General features: G+C 32.9%; 1 protein-coding gene and 1 long non-coding RNA gene across 7 annotated transcripts in view; one reads left to right on the top strand and one right to left on the bottom strand.

Annotated features, from left to right (window-relative positions):
- Window positions 1–7,897: 7,897 nt before the first annotated feature.
- The window catches only part of LOC114324530 (thiamin pyrophosphokinase 1), a 35,324-nt gene continuing 17,422 nt past the window's right edge, over window positions 7,898–25,799 (bottom strand). Inside the window, exons 5-7 of one of the 5 annotated variants that reach the window (XM_050654012.1) lie at window positions 21,257–23,478; window positions 16,906–17,096; window positions 12,466–12,880 (exon numbers count right to left, since the gene is read on the bottom strand). In XM_050654012.1, the coding sequence (XP_050509969.1) occupies window positions 23,354–23,478 (125 nt within the window). In that variant the 3' untranslated portion in view covers window positions 12,466–12,880; window positions 16,906–17,096; window positions 21,257–23,353. Of the gene's footprint in view, window positions 12,398–12,465; window positions 12,881–16,905; window positions 17,097–17,164; window positions 18,070–20,717; window positions 23,479–25,799 lie in introns of those variants that run through there. The other 4 variants (XM_050654013.1, XM_050654011.1, XM_050654015.1 and 1 more) reach the window with 4 other exon arrangements.
- On the top strand, window positions 17,048–21,299 carry LOC126886876 (uncharacterized). Of its 2 annotated transcripts, none has more exons than XR_007698803.1 (2): window positions 17,048–17,144; window positions 20,955–21,299. It is a non-coding gene; the product is annotated as an uncharacterized LOC126886876 (long non-coding RNA). The 2 variants fall into 2 exon arrangements; XR_007698802.1 differs by lacking the exon at window positions 20,955–21,299 and adding an exon at window positions 18,595–19,165.

The raw sequence follows: 25,799 nt of genomic DNA, 5'->3' as shown, positions 1-25,799 counted from the left end.
AATGGCGATTTTCAAGGCTTAATAACTCGGTTAAAAGTTATTATTATGAAAGTCAATATCTGACTAAATCAAAGTTTAAAGCCCCCCCTACAAGATCCTGAAGAAATTTTTGTCATTATTTTATTACTAAGCTGTTATTTTTAGGTAATAATAAGAGCCATGCACGTGTGCGGCCGCTGTAAATTCTGAGTGCGAGAGAGAAGCCATTCCAGCAGTCCAATTGTGCATCTTACTCACACTCACATTTACAGCGGCGTCAATACGATCCAACCGCACATTGTGTTTAATTAAAAATAACAGCTTAGTAGTAAATTAATGACACAGATTTCTTCAGAATCATGTAACGGCGACTTTAAACTTTGATTTAGTCACTTTCTGACTTTCATAATAATAATTTTTAACCGAGTTATTAAGTTTTAAAAATGGCCATTTTCGCGTTTTTCAAATTTTAAATTGCTTATAACTCGAAAAAGATCAACTTTAGAGAAAAATTATAAGAGAGCTTTTTTGTCAAGAATGATCCAAAAAACCTAAAAAAAAATAGTTCGGGCCAAAAATATTGATTTTTGCAATTTGATTAAAAAAAATTGTTAAAAAAAAATTGGCCCACTTTTCACGTGGGCGACTTCTTGAACCTTATTCTGGGATGTCTCACGAATGTGATTATGCAAAAATATCTCATGGGAATATTTTTCCCAACGAACCCGCCGTTTCCGCCTTGTCTACTAAGGTAAACTTACGTTTGTTCGCATATACACTCACCGGCACAAAATTCCGCCACTAAAAATGTTTGATTAAGTTTGACAATTTATAACTTTATTATTTGTACTCCGATTTTCAAGATTCTTGCATCCGCTTGAAGGTACATGTATTGATATTGTTTGTTATTATTCCGGTAACAAAAATTTTTGCTTAAGCTGCACCTACATTGGTGCTCACTCCTACGCCTACAAACTCAAGGTATTAAAGCGTAGTGCCTACACTGCAGTCGGAAGCCCGATCCGATATCGGCCGACGCACATACGTTGATTTTCTATAATTAGCCGGCCAAAAGTCAAATTTCAGAAGTGACGTTAAAAATTCAAGACACATCCCAGAGACACTTATGGTTTGACTTAACAAAAATTTACCATCCACACTCCAGGGCCTGGATTCCGTGCACTGTAGATATCTACACGTCGCTTTCTATCGATGTCAATTTTCGTAAAAATATTTGAATTTTTAGATTTAATTGAATTATTTTCTAGTTTTGCTAGGTTATACTCTAATTGATGCTGAAGTGGCACTTAGTAAAACAAGAAAATATTTGAATTAAAACTAAAAATTCATATATATTGACATTGATAAAAAGCGATCGGCGCGATGTCAATATATTTGAATTTTTAGTTTTAATTCAAATATTTTCTTCTTTTACTAAGTGACACTTCAGCATCAATTAGAGTATAACCTAGCAAAACTAGAAAATAATTCAATTAAAGCTAAAAATTCAAATATTTTTACGAAAATTGACATCGATAGAAAGCGACGTGTAGATATCTACAGTGCACAGAATCCAGGCCCAGAACTATTCACCACGCACGTGTGCACGTGCGCGCATGTAATTGTTAGTGAATTTTTGTTCTCTTAGCTTAGTATTCAACTGTTTAAAAATTGTGATATTTTGTAATATTCACCTTATGTTTCAAAGTGATTGTGATGGAATGGAATGATTCAGGTAAGAATCAATATTTCTGGAAATATTTATAGAAAGTTTACTGATATTTTATATTATTTTTAGTCAAAAACAAGCAATTTTCTAGTGACATTTATGTTCAATTTTTATGTTTATAAGACATTTAGTTATATTATCGCCTCCGATCGAGCAATACTATTTATTTTATAGCATACTGTATATATTTGGCTAATTAATGGTGTACAATTTAGCTGCGGATGCTTGAAATACAGGAGTTTTAATTTTGCTAGAAAGGATGACGTCACAAAAGTAAAAGTACCTACTTATTTGTTTTAATTGTAATAAGTTACGATTTTTTTTTGTTTTAGCTACATCTGGTGCCTTTGCTCTGGCATAAAAATAGTGATCCATAAATATCTGCGACCTGATAATTTAATCAATTTAAATCTTATATCTGATAATTTAATCAATTTAAAGCAACGATTTCGAGATTTTAAAACGGCGATGATAGAGAAATGGTTCAAGACTCACGAAAAGATGCGATATTTCTACAAACAATTAAAGATTGGTTAGATCGACCCTTTAAGAGTAAACAGTAGCGATCAACAGGTAGCAACAAAATATAACTTCGAGAGATAGTATCATAAACTTTGGCAACAGTGGTAATCTTTGACATTATCTAAGATTAATATTTTGACAATATCATAGTCGCGCTAAATGGAAGAATAGAAAACGATTTTATTATTAATAAATAAATATTTATAAAAATCCAAAATGGGTGAAAATTTTATGTTAAGATAGGTATTTAGAAAGGTATTTGCATGAAATATCTAACAATAAAACAATAATAAATAATCATTTTTTGTTGTGAAGAGAAACAAATTTCGATTTTCGCATAATTTTGGCACGGTTTTTAATGGACTTTTTCTTGGAAGGTTTCACTTTATTTTTCGTTTGATTTACTTTTTCCATTTTGTTAAACTATTGATAATATTTTTAGAATAAAAAATCCTCCTAAAACTTTATATACTCGCATTAGAATTCGAAATATTTTTACGTAAAATACACTTACCTACCTACATATAACTAAAACTCACAATTAACAACAAATATAATAAATTAACTATCAATAAACACTACTTTCCTATGAAACAACAAAATCGAATTCTTAAATTAACACACTACTGCACTGAACAGATATCGATAAAGATGACAGAACAGATTAGAGAAAATCTGACGCAGGTTTGTCAAAATGACAGTGATAATTTCTCTATGTTGCCTAATTAGTTATTTAGTTATATGTTCGATTTCTTGTTAGAAATAAAAATATTTAGTAGTTCCAAGATTACACAAAATCTAGGCATGGGATAAAAAAGTTTATTTGAAGAAAGTTTTTTTTTCTTCTTAATGGCGGTACAAGCTCCTTTTTTCAATATTTTATTTAGTTATAGAGTAATTTCCACGTACTAACATATTTCTGAAATTGGGCTCTGTACCGCCATTCTTTATTATATTACGAATATGTGTGCCAAATATCTCGATAAAATATGAGCCGAAATCTTGGAACGCGTTTGTTGCTACCTGTTGATCGTTACTGTAGCCTCTTAAACTGGTAGAAAACAAATAAACGGAACCAGGTCGTCTTTCTAAATTATTTGGGGACTCCAGTGAAAGGATAAAAAGAAGAAAACAGAAGAAATACGTTCATTGCTTGATGATGAAGTTATCGTTCATGCAGCACAGACATTACAGATTTGGGGAAAAGGGAATGCTTCAAAAATATTAAAAGAGATATCAGAGATCCCAGCTAGTACAGGGAAATACAGAGTTGCATACAGGAAATTAAACTTCTGTTAACTTGTTGTTTATTTGGGTTTATATGACTGCGGACACTAAATCCATTCGCCATTCTTTTAACTTCTGACCCACTATTAACAATTTTAAGCAGTAAGAAACGTGTACAGAAAAAGGTCAAACCAGGGTCATTTTTCTCTGAAATAATTCAAATGCTGTTACCTACCGGGTGTCCCAAATACTGAGTCCGATATGTCAGATACCGATTGAGGTATAAGTAAAAACCCGCATACTTTGTATCCATTTTAAATTTTGATTTTTTTCTATGAAAAATACAAGCAAATTTTTAAAAAAACAATATTTTTCTTTGATTTGTACTACCAATTTTAGTAGAAATATGCTGTAAAATAATTTTGGCCGCGTAAATCCATTAAATCGACGTATGTGCGACGTCGGACTGACAAGCTTCTCCTATCAAACGTGTTTGGTTTCATTCTGATTTTTCGTTCCGACAAGATCGAAATGGCAGATAATTACACTTCTATAACGAAGAACTTTTTATACCTCATTTTTATTATTTATAGGACACAATATAAAAAACTGTTATAAAAACAATTATTTTTCACCTTACATAACACTGATAATGGAATATTGATTCCAAAAACGTTCTGTTGTGATATAACCCTTTTGGGAATTTTAAATATACCTTTTACAAGGGTTTGATTTTTGTGATTTACGGTATACAGCCAGTTACAGGAATTTTTTTCCTTGTGATATACATAATAAACCTTTTCTTCGAATAAGATCAAGTGATTATGGCAAAAGATGAGGAAGGCGTGTTATATGATTCGAAAGTTAACCTAAGAATACGAAAATTGGGGTCTCTCCATCAACATTAAGAAATCGAAATATCTTAAAACTCATCATTTATCCCTCTCTCCCAGTCCACATAGAAATATAAATATTTATTAATTATTTAAAGACATTTTTACAAATGTATAGGACAGGTCATAGAGATGATTCTACATTGTAGAACAGTTACAGGCTAACATTGTTCAGCTACAAATTTTATATAGGTACCTAACACCTAACACATGATAACATAATATATTATAAGATAACATATTTAGACAAATACAAAACAATTTATACATAAAAAATAAAATAGTGGTTTATAGAGTACCTTCAAGGAATTCTTTGACTGAATAGTAGCATTTGGTCAATAATCAGTTTTTGATTTTATTTTTGTAACTGTTAAAACAAGCAATCGCCTGCACTTTATCGGGAAGTTTATTGTACAATTTCATTCCCACAAATTTAAAAACATTTTCTAATCTTGATGTTTTATACTGGGGTATTCGGAACTTATTAGAATTTGTTGTATGGTAATCATGTCGATGAGCATTAGTTTCAAATTGATTGAAATTTTCTTTGACAAACAGAAGAGTGTGGTAAATGTACAGACTATAGAATGACATGATTTTGTATTTTATAAACGTTGGTTTACAAGTTTCCCGAAATTTTAGTCCGAATATTTTTCGAATAATTTTTTTCCGAGTTACAAAAATTTTACATCAGGAAATAGAATTTCCCCACAGTAGTATGTTGTAACTCATATGACTGTAAACAAGGCCGTAATAGATATTGATCAGTGCTGATATCGGCATAGTATCTTTTATTCAAGAAATAGCATAAAAGGATTTATTTAATTTTGTATTTATTGCATTGACTTGTTCAGTCCATCTCAAACGGCAATCTATATTTAAACCTAAAAAATTTGTTATTGTAACTGACGAAATAAGTATATCGTCAAATTTAAATGATAATGAGTATACATTGCTAAGAACATTTTGGGAATGAAAATATAAAAATTGAGTTTTATTAACAATTACTATTAATCCATTTGCTTTGGACCAATCTACAAATGACTTAAAAACACCGTTGGAAAATAATATGTTTCTCTTTACTAGAGGAACTACTATAGTATACTATAGAGTACTAGTACTATAGAGGAACTACTATACTAGAGGAACAACGTTACTATTATACACTAAGCATCAAAATTAACGCACCACCTTAAAAATGGGACATTTTTTATGTCTCGTATTTCATAAACCTGTTGTCCGATTTGAGTTATTTTTTTAGTATATTATAGCTTTATTCTTCAAGAATATCGATGTAATAATATTATTAAGGGAAAATGAAAATGTAGTATGTCAAAGTGTGTAAATAATTTTATTTCCTTAGCTGAGCGCTTTCGACATAAACGTCATCATCGGAGCTAATGGTCAAATACTAAAAAAGTACCGCTACATAGAGGTGTAAACAAGTGCATCTTAGGAATGTAAATTTGATTTTTAAATTTTGAATGCTAACTTAGTCCTCCGTACAACAGCAAACAGCAAAAAAACAGAAAGAAACGGCCACATACACGTTGCACAAAAACATAAAAACTTTTTTCATGGTCCGGGTGTCGATATCACCCGTCCATCCTTGGCCTAGTAACAACAGCTGACTGACTAGTTACAACAGCTGACTTGTTACTAGGCCAAGGATGGACGGGTGATATCGACACCCGGACCATGAAAAAAGTTTATATGTTTTTGTGCAACGTGTATGTGGCCGTTTCTTTCTGTTTTTTTTGCTGTTTGCTGTTGTACGGAGGACTAAGTTAGCATTCAAAATTTAAAAATCAAATTTACATTCCTAAGATGCACTTGTTTACACCTCTATGTAGCGGTACTTTTTTAGTATTTGACCATTAGCTCCGATGATGACGTTTATGTCGAAAGCGCTCAGCTAAGGAAATAAAATTATTTACACACTTTGACATACTACATTTTCATTTTCCCTTATTCATTCAAGTGTGTACAAACTTATCAGTCTTTCAACTACAACTAATAATATTATTGCTAAACAGGTAAGTGTCGTTGTATACCGGGTGTAACAATTTTTTTTATTGGCTTTAGGATTAGACCATGCGGCCAGAAACAAAGTAAGTAGTACATAAGTACATAAACATAATATATATCTTATCTAAACTATCTAATTACTAATCTAAGGTTATCTAAGTCTGACCGACCTTTTTGTTAAGAATAGATATAATAAACATTTTATTTTTAAAGTGAATTTTTGCTAAATTAATCTTAATAAAAATTTTGGGATAAGGACAAGGGTCACACTTTTCTCATTCAAGGATTTTTCTTTTTTTTCTTAATAATTATTGATTACCTATATACCCACCAATGTGTAACAATGATAGTGTGTTTTTTCCTCAAAGTTTGGAACACCCTGTGGAATATTCTAGCGTATATAAAATATTGAAATTAAAACTCAACTATAGCCTTGGGCTTTCTTAACACGTTGCTTTTTGATTCATTCGCTTATGTTGGATAATAAAAAAGTTAGGTACTTTAACAACTAGCAATGTTATTCATCAATACAGGGTGTTTCTAAATAAGTGCGACCAAATTTTAGGGGGTAAATCTGAATGAAAAAATAAGGACCGTTTGCTTTATAAACATTACGTCCGCAAATGCTTATTTTCCGAGAAACGGGATGTTTAATTTTTTCTTACAAACTGACGATTTATTTATTGCTCTAAAACTGGTTGAGATATGCAAATGAAATTTGGTAGGTTTTAAGAGGTAGTTATTGCGCATTTTTTGACATACAATTAAGAATTTTATATTCACCATTGGCGTGCATACGGGTATAAACATTTTAGATACAATGGTGAATATAAAATTCTTAGTTGTATGTCAAAAAATGCGCAATAACTACCTCTTAAAACCTACCAAATTTCATTTGCGTATCTCAACCGGTTTTAGAGCAATACATAAATCCTCATTAAGAAAAATTCAACATCCCGTATCTCGGAAACTAAGCATTTAAGGACATATGTTTATAAAGTAAACGGTCATTATTTTTTCATGCAGAATTACCCCTTAAAGTTTGTCGCACTTATTTAATATCGCACATAAGCGAATGAATCAAAAAGCAAAATGTTAAGAAAACCTAAGGCTATATTTGATTTTTAATTTAAATATTTTATATAAGCTAGAATATTCCGCAGGGTGTTCTAAACTTTGAGGAAAAAACACACTATCATTGTTACACCCGGTGTACAATGACACTTGCCTGTTTAGCAATAATACTATTACATTGATATTGTATACAACAGATTTAGGAAATACGAGACATCAAAAATGTCCCATTTTTAAGGTGGTGCGTTAATTTTGATGCTTAGTGTATAATTATTCACTTCTTCTTGGTCAGTCGTTTGGTTCGTTTTAAAACATAACCAACTAATAGTTCATGTAAGGCAACTGTTGTGTCTTCACGGTTTATATAGAAAACCAGTGAAGATACGTTTAAACCGTGAAGACACGTTTGTCGTTATGCATTTTTAAGAAATAAATAAAACACAACTTGATAACAATATTTTTATTAATAGACAACATAAATATGTATAGAAAATCTTATCACAATTAATCACAGATTTTCAATAGAATTGAAAAATGATTTGTGCACGTAATATAAAATTTGTTATCTACTGATTCTTTCGCCGTGAAAAGCAAACATGGAGAGATGTAGATGGGTTACTTGCGTTGTTTCTGAAGGTACAGTTAAGTATAACTACATTTTGTGATATCATTACAAAGAGAGCATAAAATGTATCCAAAGAAATAGCGAGTTTTCTGAGTAAAGTTAAAATATGATTTCAGTTTATATAATATAAGGATAAGTAACAGTAACTGACATGCCGTTTGGCGAAATTATTTTCTATATAAATATAACCTACTAGTTAATTTTCTACAGCGAAAGAATTAAATAACATTGAATGGAAAATAGATAGTTTACATAACACTGCAAAATTTTTATATATACTTAAAAATTTGATTAGATAAAGTTTGAATCTTAAAACGGGCAAATGAAGAGCTAAACTCAATATTGAAATCATAAGCGATACAATACAAAATATTTAAGTCGTAGGTACGTTCCTTTTTAGAATCGTTTAGCCAAGTAGAGTGGAATTACAGCCACTAGATACATTGTATTATATACGTGTAGAAGTAATATTTGAAGATTTCTATTAATGTAAATTTAAAGAAATATGCCATAACGTGTTTCATTTAATTTGTATAAATGGATTATAAAGCGTTTGTATGAAGCACATTTATCCGGATCACACTTTTAACTGTGATTGAACGAAGGTGACATTCTATCATAAATTGGCAGCACTTATTTGACAGTTGCGGTGCTGACACTTCAGATTTGTTTTTATTATTTACTATAAGTGTTTGTTTTATTATATTTATTGTTTTTATTATTTACTTTAACGTAAGATAATCTTGTTTGCTGTTTCAAATTCCTTTATTTATTTCCATTGAATATTAATTTGTTTTGTTAAGACGATTAGGCAGGACATGTTGGTAAAGGGGATTAATATTGATATGACCCAAGATAGAATTGTGTTTAGAAATGCAATTAGGGAAGCTGGCCCCTCATAGGGATAAGGCAAATAGAATGATGATGATTAATTTGTTTTGCTGTATAATCAGCTTCTACAATAATTATGTGATATATTTCATTTAAAAGGAATTCAGTAATTCTTTTGTAATTTGGCAACAATGCCAACTTAGATCTCTGACGTAGTAATGACGTGCAACGATATTTTTACTGTACCAACCATATCAAAAATATCTCTACGTTAAGGACTTATTTTGTTTGTAAATTTTGCAAGGTGTATGTAAACTAGTACATCGATAATGTATAAGAAGTGAAATCAGATAGCTACAAACATTGTCATTTTTTACAGTTAAAGGTTATTGTAAAACATTAATATCATCACTAGGAACTTTTAAAAAGTATTTAATAGTATTACCGAGAGATGATAAACCAATGATAAATATATTGAATATTTATTAGTTAGCTGATTTCAGTTCTATGCATATATAACTTTTGCAATCATTTTAACAGCTTTGCAGTGTGATACAAATATACATACCGCTTAAGAATATTCAATAGATCTTAAAAACAAATAAAACCATTACTAAGTACTTTTCTAGTCTCTAAAAAAATTCTATATAAAAAACTAAAAGTAATAACTAAAAAGGCAGTAAAATATACCCACTACCGCCACTTTAGCACTATTTCCAGTATTTTTTAGTTATTTACAACAAAATATCTTTTTAAATTTTAATAAATTTTTTCAACAAAATAATAAGTTGAACAATGACCAAAGTAATAAAAAAATATCTGACGACTGGCTAGATAAGGGGATCTATGATGTATCATTTATGTAAATAATCACATATTATCATACAAATGTTTTACTCAGTAAAAATGGTATAATTATAATGCCACCATGCGTAAAATACCAAAGAAATTTCGTTTAGCATGCAGCTACAGTACAAAATTACATAAAGAGCAATAGAGGACGGCCTCATTTGCCACGTAAAATCCCATAAGAAATCGCTAAGGTTCGTTCTGGTCATTTTTGACGATTTTTGTAGTGGAGGCGCGACGGCTCGCTGGATAGTGACGTAAGAGGGCTCGTTGAAAAGTGGAGGGGATGGCGGATACAAAAGCAGAAAAATTAAGGACACTATATCATATCTTCATTACTACTGACCCTATTGCTACGTTTGAGGACTTAAATGAAAGGACAAGGGTAGTGAATATGTTGAAACAAAAAATAAACATATTGACATTACCAAAAGGCACTATATCGTATCTTCGTAGCTATCGGCCTGACTGGAGCGTGTGATGCGTTAAGTGGAAGGGGAGGGGGTAGAAAATGCGTAAAAACAAAAAACAGACATGATAGGATTGTCAAAAGGTCACTATATCGTATCATCGTTGCTATTGGTCCGATCGTGACGTACGAGACGTCAAATGAAGGGGTATGTATTGGACACCGAGGGGCATGCTAGAAAAAAAAACAAACATCGACATTTCCAAAAGGGCACTATATTGTATCTTTGTTGCTATTGGTCCCATTGCATGATATGTCAAATGGTAGAGGAGGGGTAGCGAATACGTAGAAACAAAAAACAAACATGACAGCATTGTCAAAACGGCACTATATCGAATCTTCGTTGCTATTGACCCGACTGAAGCGTGTGATAAGTTAAATGAAAGGGGGTTGGACACCGAGGGTAACAGAGAAAAAACAAACATTAACAGAATCAAGTAGGCAACTCATTATACTTGGATGATATATCATGCAACAAATATATCGTAATATATTGTACCAGCACAATTTTTACATAAATGTGTTAAACATGTAAATATTTTATATAAATGATACATCATAGGGATCGATGTTTTGAGTAGGTACATACAGGAAACACATAATTAAGAAGGACAGAAAAAAATGTTAAGCATTTGGTAGGATGCAAATATCTCAAATAAAAATAACGTATGTGTGACAAAAATATTATACCCTATTTTTAAACTAGGAGTAAACTCAAAAGGCCCAATAATGTCACTAGAAAAATCACTAGATTCATCTTCTTTTTTGGTTGATCATGTCTGCTTTTGACACTAATCCATAAATATTATATTATACTAAAATGTCGCTAAAGAGTTATAAAAACAACTGGTTTTTATATACATAAATGCAAACTAAAAACCTAAAAATTAAAGGAATAACGTAGAAAAAGAAAACACAAAATATCGCCCATATAACTTAATTAACCTTTGAATTTTAAATGTCAATACTGTCAAAATTTCATAATTTAGTGGAGTAAACCAATTACAAACAAGCATCAGGGCGCGGTAAATTTGAATTACTCGTCCTAGTTTAAAAACAAGGTATAGTAGCACCAGCTGTTTGTAAAAAAGAAACAAATATTAAATGCAACTGAAATAGACTATCGATGGTACAATGCGACTTGAGCATGTAACAAATGAAAATATGAAAAACAGAAACTATTTCGAACAGAATAAAGATCAGATGACTAAAGTTGATTAGCTACAATATGTTAGTAATGCCAAAAATAGAGATAGATAAAAAATATCAGATAAAGTTAAGTAATCTTCCAAAGCTAAGCTTCTGGGTAATCATATAAATAAAAAGTATATTAAGTATGTTAGTAAATAAGTAGTTTATATTGTAAAACATTTACTGGTTTTGTACTAAAAATAAGTACAAAAGCCTCAATAAGCATTATCTAATAACAACTTTTATAAACCTAATGCATAACCAACTCGATAAAAATTTTAAAAACAACTTATAATATTAAAACTAATCAAAATCATAATTCAAATTACTCGTTTTAGAGAGGAGCACTCATTTTGGGGGTTTAATTTGGCGTTTTTGTTCACGCTATTGGTATAATTTGTATAAACATACAGTAACCGCCACGCCACTAGACACACGGGTACATTGAGCTATGTAATACAGTCCTGGACCCTTCAATTGTTGCACTGTTTACTGTTATGTCTAGTGACGTCTAGAACGTCAGAAAATGTACAGAAACCGAATATGAACATAGAAAGTAGACAGTATATAGTGAAGCGTTTTACATGTCTGCTCTATGGGGACAAGGAAAGACTATCTATAGAGATACTGTGGGGTAGAAATGGGGCTAGTAGAAGGAACAGACACGCAAACCTTCATGCGAACGGCAGCTCATTTTTTTTGTGCGGTGGCGGGTCGTAGATTCGTTGGGGGGGGTAGGAGGGTTTAAAGAAGACTAACTACATAACCAAATAAGCAAAGGATACTTACACAGACTTGAGGACTTTCCTACTATTTAAACAAATTGGGACGCCGTTCGAAAAATCCTCAAATTCTCATATCGAGTACTTACTGGAAAGCAACTGGGGGACATTCATCGTAGATTCCTCGTTGGGGTTATAGTGGGCTACTTATTTATCATTATTGGCTTCTATGCCATTATATTTTCTTCTGTTCTAAAACTTATTCACTTGTATTAGATATCTGTTAATAATTTTTTTAAAAAAGAGGTTACAGAAATAAAGATGTGTACATTTTATAATGTTTATTTAAAACTTACTCCGAGAATAAACATATTCTCAAAAAAGAAATGAATAATAAAAACAAATATATGGTTTTACAATTTTTAACCTTATTTATTTTTAGCAGTGTACCAAAACTAAAATTTGACATGGCTGTCAAAAGTCACTGCCATTTTACATTTACTTTACAATAAAATATTTTCCATGTTGAAAACAAACATTTAATTATGTAAAACCTTTACCATTAATATCCACTTGTGAATTTATTTAAAATAAACATTATCATACCTTAAAACAAAAATCCATGTCACAACACTTGGAACTTCAAAACTTTCCATTCGAGATTGGAGGGAGGGAAGATATTCAAATCATTACTAAACTGGATAAAATCGATACCAAATAATATCATCCGGGCATTTCTTACTGGAACATGAACAAATCCATATATCATAAAAATAGCAACAGCTACATAAAGGACAGGAACCAGGAAACCACGCACTTCTTTTTTATACCACCGGCAAATCTAACTGCATAACAATAGAACTGTTTCACAATAATATATCCATTAAAATGCCGTGAAACTATTGTCATTATATTCGTTGACATTTACTGGGCAAACTGCCAGTCTTTCACTTCTTTTACCATAAAAATAAAACCATTTTGCCGGCAAAGTGCGACTTTCTACGAGTCTGTTGGTTGAGTTCTAACAAAAAGATGTTTACTGAAGTGATGTACTTTTAGAACTCGCTTTACATCGTCACGTCTCTCTCGCGTCCAAACGATGCATTTCTTCTCGATCGTTCCGCCAAAAGTATTGACCAATCGTCAACTACAACTCAAGGATCTTTCAAAATGCAGACCAATAATAACATGGGATTTTTAGCGCTCAAAACTTAAAGGAAAAACACTGAACCTTTTAGAGGATTCATTCTCGAATAATGGATGTTTTCAATAACAATCTACGTAGTTGGTTATTGCTACACAAATAAATAGGAAATTTCCTAACCTTTACAATGCGAACAGGAGCGGCTTGGAAATTTTAAAGATATATAAACTCGCAAAATATATTAGAAAAATTAATATTTTTCTTGGGATAGGATTAAAATTAATGGATATTTTTTATAAAATATTGTAGTAGAAATCCATCTGCTACAATAGCCTCCTCGGAAGAGAGGAAACTGGATTACCAATTCAGTTTTCGATAACTACAAAAATCCAACATTGACTTCTTGGGTGTGACAGGACAACAATACCAAAATATTTAAATAATGGCTAATGGGGATTAAACAAAAACAAAACATCATTAGGGAATGGGCTAGCGTGCCATCAATCGCCAGACTCTTTAAAGTCGAGTAGACTTAAATGTTAAGACTCTAATAAGAACTGTAGGTGATAAGAGTTTCTGTGTCTTGGGAAAGAAATAATCTTGTGCCCTGTGTGGACCTCGCTGACATCCACTGCAGTAACACAAGTGACATATATACTATATATACCATATAATATATACCATATAGCAGGGCAGACACAGCCTCATCACCTCGTTGCCTAACCGGGAGCGGTTTTCAAAAACTAAAAAAATCTTTCTGAGCTCTGGCTCAGCAGATAGGCATCTGCTTAAACTCTAAACACCTAGCGACTTTCACGGGGCATTCGGCAACGGTTCTGCAAAAGGAGGATTTAGACAATCCATTCTAAATACCTCGTTGAGATAAAATGTCACAAATAACTTATCTCAACAACTCATTCAAACAAGACCAAACAGGGGGGAATGCGTGTGACAACATAAAAGACCAAAAAAAACTAGTATACTGGATTCAAACGGGATATCAAACCATTTAATAAGATCAAAAAAAAATAACGTAACACATGACATAGGAAATACTACATCATTACGTTTCCAATCCAAAGTCCAATCTAGGACATAAAAGCTTTTCATGAAAGTTCACCAGACAACTTTCTCATTTTCAAATCACTAACTGGGATATTCTTCACTTTTCAAAACCGGGGATATGATCTTACTTTTCCAAAACATGAGTAGATCTTACTTTTCCAAAACAATGGGTAGACTTTATTTTTCCAAAACATGAGTAGACTTCACTCTTCCAAACTGGGGTTAGACTACTTTTTCAAAACAGGGATGAAAGCAAACACAAGGGAAAGACCTAAGGGACATTGGAAAGAATGACAGTTCCGACGAACGACCACTTCCATTTATCCACCGAAAGCAAACTTCACCTGTACTCAACGCGGCCAGATCCTAAGCTCACCAGCCTTGTCACAGCTTCTGCTCTTAGCCTACTTTCAATAAACAAACACAAGAGAGGTCAACGAACTATTCGCCAAAAAAATCAAACTCTATCATGGACAGGGGCTAACAGAACAATACGGGATAACAGACTCTAAAATTTCCAGACTAAACAGGGATAGACAAACAAGCAGGGAACAAACAGATTCATAAGACATTTAGACATTCTTCATATACATGGGCTTACAAACACAAATAATATTGAAACTTGGTTCTTAGTCATACTCCATATACATGGGCTTACAAACACAAATAATATTGAAACTTGGTTCTTAGTCATACTCCATATACATGGGCTTACAAACACAAATAAATATTGAAATTTGGTTCTTATATGAGCTTACACAAATAAAACTGTTCTTGCTCCGACTATTAATGGGAGTATTCCCAGACAACTGAACAACACTTCCTCATCACGAGTATTACACTTGTGATATGCCAGATACAAGAAAACATACATCATTTTATTAATAAGTGGAGGGGCCTCGCCACGGTTTCCCTCTTCACTTCTTCATGAACAAGTGGAGGGGCCTCGCCACGGTTTCCCTCTTCACTTCTTCATGGGGTTACTTTTTCTTCACTTCTAACATGAACAAATCCATATATCAAGGGTTATTTTCAAAACAGTGTCGACAGAGTACGCTATCTTCAAATCAAAAAGTGATAGCTTTTCTCCTGGCTGCTTGAAAAAACAAGGGGTCTACTTCTTCATTAATAAGTGGAGGGGCCTCGCCACGGTTTCCCTCTTCACTTCTTCATGGGGTTACTTCTTCAAGGATGACTTCTCCAACTAACCTGTGGCAATAATATACCCAAATATAGATAGGCTTCGCTGGAAAATCACGGGACTTACACACACAGACCATACCGAATTAGCTCATACACGGACCATACCAACTATTATCACACATCTACTCAAACGACCAAATCAATAATCACAAAAAACGTTTATTCTGTAAAAAAAACTGTTGATCTATAAGAATACATGCAAAAAAATACAACATATTGTTATACTCTATAAGTGTATTCAATATTAAAAACATTCTAATTGTAACTTTTAGCAAAATTTTCAAAAAAAAATCTCAACGTTACTTATACCAAAATTTTCTAAAAAAAATTTTTACTTTACTTTATTTTTTACTCATCCGTTTGTCTATAAAATTCATCAAATTTTTTCCAAAAAATTTAACCAATGCTTTCATCATGGGTACAATATCAATACAATATAGTAAGTACGCTACAATATTTAGCATACTATTCTGTTGTACGATACATAAAATACAATACCAGTATACTACGGTTTACATAATATGGGGTTACAATGTAAATACACTATGATGTATGAAATGGTACATACTTATACAAACAACAGTACGACCAAATCAACACCACAATACTATGTGTACGTACTTATACCTCTTCGGAAAAAATTATTAACATTCTGCAACAAAAACTACAAAAATGGGCTCTTTCATGGGGACTAACAGACTGAAACAGTTTCGGGGGCACTAGAAGACATGAAACAGTTTCTGGGGGCAAGACAAGAGGAATCTGGGCTAAACTACTGGGGAAGACTGGGGCGATATTTACTCAGGTCAAACTTCAGGGTGTATGTTACAAATGTAACACTAAGTGGGGGGTGGCTAAAGACATTGGGGACTAGTAGATAGGCTAACTACTAGTTGAACATGTCTACAAGCTAGACTTGTAACAGTGGGCGTACACAAAATATGACAAAAGTCAAGCTTCCATGTTATCGGAAACACCTGCACCACAAACTGAGATCGGCTGCCCAAGGGGACGGGCACTGCCTAACAGTTGTAGTACAAATGAGACCGAAAGGAGGCTAAAAGGACATGGTAGTGGGAACATGCAAATGGGGTCTGAGGGAGGCAAAAAAGACATGCCCCACGTTGGGCGCCAGTTGAAGCGTTTTACATGTCTGCTCTATGGGGACAAGGAAAGACTATCTATAGAGATACTGTGGGGTAGAAATGGGGCTAGTAGAAGGAACAGACACGCAAACCTTCATGCGAACGGCAGCTCATTTTTTTTGTGCGGTGGCGGGTCGTAGATTCGTTGGGGGGGGTAGGAGGGTTTAAAGAAGACTAACTACATAACCAAATAAGCAAAGGATACTTACACAGACTTGAGGACTTTCCTACTATTTAAACAAATTGGGACGCCGTTCGAAAAATCCTCAAATTCTCATATCGAGTACTTACTGGAAAGCAACTGGGGGACATTCATCGTAGATTCCTCGTTGGGGTTATAGTGGGCTACTTATTTATCATTATTGGCTTCTATGCCATTATATTTTCTTCTGTTCTAAAACTTATTCACTTGTATTAGATATCTGTTAATAATTTTTTTAAAAAAGAGGTTACAGAAATAAAGATGTGTACATTTTATAATGTTTATTTAAAACTTACTCCGAGAATAAACATATTCTCAAAAAAGAAATGAATAATAAAAACAAATATATGGTTTTACAATTTTTAACCTTATTTATTTTTAGCAGTGTACCAAAACTAAAATTTGACATGGCTGTCAAAAGTCACTGCCATTTTACATTTACTTTACAATAAAATATTTTCCATGTTGAAAACAAACATTTAATTATGTAAAACCTTTACCATTAATATCCACTTGTGAATTTATTTAAAATAAACATTATCATACCTTAAAACAAAAATCCATGTCACAACACTTGGAACTTCAAAACTTTCCATTCGAGATTGGAGGGAGGGAAGATATTCAAATCATTACTAAACTGGATAAAATCGATACCAAATAATATCATCCGGGCATTTCTTACTGGAACATGAACAAATCCATATATCATAAAAATAGCAACAGCTACATAAAGGACAGGAACCAGGAAACCACGCACTTCTTTTTTATACCACCGGCAAATCTAACTGCATAACAATAGAACTGTTTCACAATAATATATCCATTAAAATGCCGTGAAACTATTGTCATTATATTCGTTGACATTTACTGGGCAAACTGCCAGTCTTTCACTTCTTTTACCATAAAAATAAAACCATTTTGCCGGCAAAGTGCGACTTTCTACGAGTCTGTTGGTTGAGTTCTAACAAAAAGATGTTTACTGAAGTGATGTACTTTTAGAACTCGCTTTACATCGTCACGTCTCTCTCGCGTCCAAACGATGCATTTCTTCTCGATCGTTCCGCCAAAAGTATTGACCAATCGTCAACTACAACTCAAGGATCTTTCAAAATGCAGACCAATAATAACATGGGATTTTTAGCGCTCAAAACTTAAAGGAAAAACACTGAACCTTTTAGAGGATTCATTCTCGAATAATGGATGTTTTCAATAACAATCTACGTAGTTGGTTATTGCTGAAGCGTTTTGAGTGTCTGCTCATATGGGAACAAGGAAAGACTATCTATAGAGATACTGGGGGGTAAGAATGGGGCTAAAGAAGAAGAAGCAGACACATAAAGCCTCGTTGCGGGACGGCAGCTCATTTGTTGTGCGGGAGCTAGGTCGTAGATTCGTTAGGGAGGGTGAAGGGGTGTTAAGATGACTAACTACATAACCAAATAAGCAAAGGATACTTACACAGACTTGAGGACTTTCCTACTATTTAAACAAATTGGGACGCCGTTTGAAAAATCCTCAAATTCTCATATCGAGTACTTACTGGAAAGCAACTGGGGGACATTCATCGTAGATTCCTCATTGGGGTTATAGTGGGCTACAAATTATCATCATTTGGCTTCTATGCCATTATATTTTCTTCTGTTCTAAAACTTATTCACTTGTATTAGATATCTGTTAATAATTTTCTTAAATAAAGAGGTTACAGAAATAAAGATGTGTACATTTTATAATGTTTATTTAAAACTTACTCCGAGAATAAACATATTCTCAAAAAAGAAATGAATAATAAAAACAAATATATGGTTTTACAATTTTTAACCTTATTTATTTTTAGCAGTGTACCAAAACTAAAATTTGACATGGCTGTCAAAAGTCACTGCCATTTTACATTTACTTTACAATAAAATATTTTCCATGTTGAAAACAAACATTTAATTATGTAAAACCTTTACCATTAATATCCACTTGTGAATTTATTTAAAATAAACATTATCATACCTTAAAACAAAAATCCATGTCACAACACTTGGAACTTCAAAACTTTCCATTCGAGATTGGAGGGAGGGAAGATATTCAAATCATTACTAAACTGGATAAAATCGATACCAAATAATATCATCCGGGCATTTCTTACTGGAACATGAACAAATCCATATATCATAAAAATAGCAACAGCTACATAAAGGACAGGAACCAGGAAACCACGCACTTCTTTTTTATACCACCGGCAAATCTAACTGCATAACAATAGAACTGTTTCACAATAATATATCCATTAAAATGCCGTGAAACTATTGTCATTATATTCGTTGACATTTACTGGGCAAACTGCCAGTCTTTCACTTCTTTTACCATAAAAATAAAACCATTTTGCCGGCAAAGTGCGACTTTCTACGAGTCTGTTGGTTGAGTTCTAACAAAAAGATGTTTACTGAAGTGATGTACTTTTAGAACTCGCTTTACATCGTCACGTCTCTCTCGCGTCCAAACGATGCATTTCTTCTCGATCGTTCCGCCAAAAGTATTGACCAATCGTCAACTACAACTCAAGGATCTTTCAAAATGCAGACCAATAATAACATGGGATTTTTAGCGCTCAAAACTTAAAGGAAAAACACTGAACCTTTTAGAGGATTCATTCTCGAATAATGGATGTTTTCAATAACAATCTACGTAGTTGGTTATTGCTACACAAATAAATAGGAAATTTCCTAACCTTTACAATGCGAACAGGAGCGGCTTGGAAATTTTAAAGATATATAAACTCGCAAAATATATTAGAAAAATTAATATTTTTCTTGGGATAGGATTAAAATTAATGGATATTTTTTATAAAATATTGTAGTAGAAATCCATCTGCTACAATAGCCTCCTCGGAAGAGAGGAAACTGGATTACCAATTCAGTTTTCGATAACTACAAAAATCCAACATTGACTTCTTGGGTGTGACAGGACAACAATACCAAAATATTTAAATAATGGCTAATGGGGATTAAACAAAAACAAAACATCATTAGGGAATGGGCTAGCGTACCATCAATCGCCAGACTCTTTAAAGTCGAGTAGACTTAAATGTTAAGACTCTAATAAGAACTGTAGGTGATAAGAGTTTCTGTGTCTTGGGAAAGAAATAATCTTGTGCCCTGTGTGGACCTCGCTGACATCCACTGCAGTAACACAAGTGACATATATACTATATATACCATATAATATATACCATATAGCAGGGCAGACACAGCCTCATCACCTCGTTGCCTAACCGGGAGCGGTTTTCAAAAACTAAAAAAATCTTTCTGAGCTCTGGCTCAGCAGATAGGCATCTGCTTAAACTCTAAACACCTAGCGACTTTCACGGGGCATTCGGCAACGGTTCTGCAAAAGGAGGATTTAGACAATCCATTCTAAATACCTCGTTGAGATAAAATGTCACAAATAACTTATCTCAACAACTCATTCAAATTGCGCCCAACGTGTGGGGCTCAAAACGCTATCAAATGTCGCCCAACGTGTGAGGCCGATTCATTTTTCTGCCTCCTTCAGTATCCAGTATTTGTCTTGTCCAGTTGAACGCTTCAAATGGCGCCCAACGTGGGGCGCCAGTTGAAGCGTTTTACATGTCTGCTCTATGGGGACAAGGAAAGACTATCTATAGAGATACTGTGGGGTAGAAATGGGGCTAGTAGAAGGAACAGACACGCAAACCTTCATGCGAACGGCAGCTCATTTTTTTTGTGCGGTGGCGGGTCGTAGATTCGTTGGGGGGGGTAGGAGGGTTTAAAGAAGACTAACTACATAACCAAATAAGCAAAGGATACTTACACAGACTTGAGGACTTTCCTACTATTTAAACAAATTGGGACGCCGTTCGAAAAATCCTCAAATTCTCATATCGAGTACTTACTGGAAAGCAACTGGGGGACATTCATCGTAGATTCCTCGTTGGGGTTATAGTGGGCTACTTATTTATCATTATTGGCTTCTATGCCATTATATTTTTTTCTGTTCTAAAACTTATTCACTTGTATTAGATATCTGTTAATAATTTTTTTAAAAAAGAGGTTACAGAAATAAAGATGTGTACATTTTATAATGTTTATTTAAAACTTACTCCGAGAATAAACATATTCTCAAAAAAGAAATGAATAATAAAAACAAATATATGGTTTTACAATTTTTAACCTTATTTATTTTTAGCAGTGTACCAAAACTAAAATTTGACATGGCTGTCAAAAGTCACTGCCATTTTACATTTACTTTACAATAAAATATTTTCCATGTTGAAAACAAACATTTAATTATGTAAAACCTTTACCATTAATATCCACTTGTGAATTTATTTAAAATAAACATTATCATACCTTAAAACAAAAATCCATGTCACAACACTTGGAACTTCAAAACTTTCCATTCGAGATTGGAGGGAGGGAAGATATTCAAATCATTACTAAACTGGATAAAATCGATACCAAATAATATCATCCGGGCATTTCTTACTGGAACATGAACAAATCCATATATCATAAAAATAGCAACAGCTACATAAAGGACAGGAACCAGGAAACCACGCACTTCTTTTTTATACCACCGGCAAATCTAACTGCATAACAATAGAACTGTTTCACAATAATATATCCATTAAAATGCCGTGAAACTATTGTCATTATATTCGTTGACATTTACTGGGCAAACTGCCAGTCTTTCACTTCTTTTACCATAAAAATAAAACCATTTTGCCGGCAAAGTGCGACTTTCTACGAGTCTGTTGGTTGAGTTCTAACAAAAAGATGTTTACTGAAGTGATGTACTTTTAGAACTCGCTTTACATCGTCACGTCTCTCTCGCGTCCAAACGATGCATTTCTTCTCGATCGTTCCGCCAAAAGTATTGACCAATCGTCAACTACAACTCAAGGATCTTTCAAAATGCAGACCAATAATAACATGGGATTTTTATCGCTCAAAACTTAAAGGAAAAACACTGAACCTTTTAGAGGATTCATTCTCGAATAATGGATGTTTTCAATAACAATCTACGTAGTTGGTTATTGCTACACAAATAAATAGGAAATTTCCTAACCTTTACAATGCGAACAGGAGCGGCTTGGAAATTTTAAAGATATATAAACTCGCAAAATATATTAGAAAAATTAATATTTTTCTTGGGATAGGATTAAAATTAATGGATATTTTTTATAAAATATTGTAGTAGAAATCCATCTGCTACAATAGCCTCCTCGGAAGAGAGGAAACTGGATTACCAATTCAGTTTTCGATAACTACAAAAATCCAACATTGACTTCTTGGGTGTGACAGGACAACAATACCAAAATATTTAAATAATGGCTAATGGGGATTAAACAAAAACAAAACATCATTAGGGAATGGGCTAGCGTGCCATCAATCGCCAGACTCTTTAAAGTCGAGTAGACTTAAATGTTAAGACTCTAATAAGAACTGTAGGTGATAAGAGTTTCTGTGTCTTGGGAAAGAAATAATCTTGTGCCCTGTGTGGACCTCGCTGACATCCACTGCAGTAACACAAGTGACATATATACTATATATACCATATAATATATACCATATAGCAGGGCAGACACAGCCTCATCACCTCGTTGCCTAACCGGGAGCGGTTTTCAAAAACTAAAAAAATCTTTCTGAGCTCTGGCTCAGCAGATAGGCATCTGCTTAAACTCTAAACACCTAGCGACTTTCACGGGGCATTCGGCAACGGTTCTGCAAAAGGAGGATTTAGACAATCCATTCTAAATACCTCGTTGAGATAAAATGTCACAAATAACTTATCTCAACAACTCATTCAAATTGCGCCCAACGTGTGGGGCTCAAAACGCTATCAAATGTCGCCCAACGTGTGAGGCCGATTCATTTTTCTGCCTCCTTCAGTATCCAGTATTTGTCTTGTCCAGTTGAACGCTTCATTGCTACACAAATAAATAGGAAATTTCCTAACCTTTACAATGCGAACAGGAGCGGCTTGGAAATTTTAAAGATATATAAACTCGCAAAATATATTAGAAAAATTAATATTTTTCTTGGGATAGGATTAAAATTAATGGATATTTTTTATAAAATATTGTAGTAGAAATCCATCTGCTACAATAGAACAGAGTAGTTGTATTTGAAGTTTGTAGTTGTCTTTGTGTTAAAGTTGTGAAAGTTACAAAGTATTGTAATATTGTTGGTGTTTGAATAAAGTTATTTTAAAGCGGAGCAACAATACTATTAATTAATGTATTTTTTGTATGGAAAAAAATTATTTTGCATAGTTTCATGAGAGGCACATGACATGACAGACCTGAAAGACACAGGTGAAAACGGGCCGGATTAGCCCAAACCTAGCAATTAGGTACCCGTGTCTACTAGCGTGGGGCTTACCGTATGTAGATATGCAGAAAATTATCATGCACAAATATTTTTAATCTTTGGAAAATGTTTGTCTTATAAAAGTGAGTCAATGCTCATTGACCAGATTAAAGGAGAACTAGTTTTAATGTTTATTGGACATGTACCATCATAAGTATTTGAAGAACTAACTATACCTCCAAATTCTAAAGTATCCTCATCTGTAACAAAAGATTATATCATATCAGTATATAATATATTCGGTATATAGAGAAAAAAAACTGTTTTATAAACTAATAAAAAGAACATGAACCCATTTAGTGCCAAATACGAGTTGTCTCGTGAATAAGTGATGGAATCGACAGTTACTTGATGGAAGTTCATTTTATCACAGAATAAAACACTGAAAACTTTTGTTTTCTACCCTTCAGTTGCTGCTCATTCAGAATTATATCTGTATTTTTTTTTATTTTCTAATTTCCATAAATTTAATAAAGAAAGCATTTAGTTTGAATATGGAGAATTTGAAATTGGTCATTAAAAGAATGATTAGGAGAAGTGCGTAAGTAGAATCTGTTTTTTTTATTATTGAAAGTGTTCTATGATACCTTTGTTAAAGGTTTTACCACTTCGACTGATGTAAGCTTTTGGGCAGTCACTTTATGTAACTTTGTATACACCATTGTATAAGTGCTTTTTCTTTTAGCTCTTGGTGTTATTAATTATTATTGTTGTCCAAGTAAAACATTTTGTGGAATAGCTTTAAGCCGGTGAAATATGATATTCTTCAAATAAAGATATTAGGTCAAACGTTTAAGAAGCGGCTCTTTGAACGCATCTGTGTTTTTACGCCCAGACATCCCATATCTATTCACAAGTTTCGTGCAAAACCTTAGTTTTAGTTCGGTAGCAGTGTAGTACTGGAGTGTACGTGTGTTAAGTGATATTCTTTTTCTCATGATCATCTTTCAGTGCGTCACAGTTTTTCGATTTATTTCTAACGCATTAAATTGTATGTGACAGAAAAAAAGGCACGTCTGAGATTACAGACAGTAAGTTAGTTATTCTAGTTGTCGATAGATGGCGCCATAATAAAAAAAATAATTTTTTTAAATTAGATAATAATATTACAAATATAATCTGTATAATTTATAAGACTATACAAATCAAAGAAAATACCATTTTATAAATGCAAGAAACACATTAGAATTGTTTTTATTCCAAATTGAAAATAAAATGTGACAACTGTCAGATTTAACTAAAATGTCATGTTAGAATAAATGTCATAAATGTGTATTATCACGGACTTACCCTTTTTCCTATCATTTGTTACGCACTGAAAAATGCTCATGAAAAGGACAATACGAGTGTTTTGTTTGCTGTAATTATTTTGAATATTGGTTTAGTATTTCGTTTGGAGAGTGTAAAGTGTTGATTATTGTAATTTAATTAATGTGAATAGTGATGTGGAGCCCGTGGGATAATGTAAATATCGCATACGATAACGCTGATATTGTAGAAATTGCCAGTGCTAGTGTGAATGTAATTACTAAAAAAAGTGCCCGTAAAGAAGATTCGAATGCATTTAAATGCTGAAACACAGCAAGTATGTTTAAATGTATACAAAAATCTACGTACGAAATTCGGCTTCGATGAAACATATTGGCACAAGCTACCTCTGATTTAACAGAGATTCCACTTTATAATGTATATAAAATAGTTAAAAATGAACCCTATCATCGCAAGAAACGATGTGACTACAAATTTTCTAGACCTTTAAATCCTTCACTTGTAAAACTATTGAAAACCACAATATACGACTACTACAAAAGCAATGAAATACCTACAATAGAAATAATAAGACAGAAATTGGAAACAACCGGTCGAAATATGAACTGCTGTGAGAAAACTCTTCAAAATTGGATAAAAAAATGGGCTTTAAATTAAAAAAAAAAAAATAAATAAACGTCAAGCAATTATGGAAAGCCAACGAATAGTCAACAGACGCAATATGTACCTAGAAGAAATTACTAATGTATAGGCAAGAAAATAGGAGAATTTATTATTTAGAAGAAACTTGGTATGATACCCACGATACAGTAAAGAAAGGACGGACAGATGGTTCAAGCATGTGCATACCAAAAATACCTGCAAATAAAGGCTCGCGAATGCTTTAAAATTATGTGGGAAGAAAATGGAAGATTGTAACGTTGACTACCACAAGAATATGGAAGCTGACATTTTTGAAGATTGGTTTGAAAACTCGCTGATCCCAAACTTGGAGAAAAACAGCGTAATAATGCTTGACAACGCTACCTATCATTCCCGACAACTCACTAAAATACCAAATACATCTTCAAAAAAAGCTGACCTGCAAAATTTTTTAATGGAAAATGATTTGTATTTCGAAGATTTTTACACAAAAAAACAACTTATTGAAGTTCTACACACGAAGCAATTTAGAAAATTATATCTACGCTCTAAAGAGTATTGCCGAAAAGCATGGACACACTATATTGAGACTTCCCCCTACTTTTGTGTT

The sequence above is a fragment of the Diabrotica virgifera genome, chromosome 6, assembly GCF_917563875.1.
Source record: "Diabrotica virgifera virgifera chromosome 6, PGI_DIABVI_V3a".
NCBI classification, from domain to species: domain Eukaryota; kingdom Metazoa; phylum Arthropoda; class Insecta; order Coleoptera; family Chrysomelidae; genus Diabrotica; species Diabrotica virgifera.
Note: the sequence above shows the minus strand (reverse complement) of the source record. Positions and strands in the feature narration are given on the sequence as shown.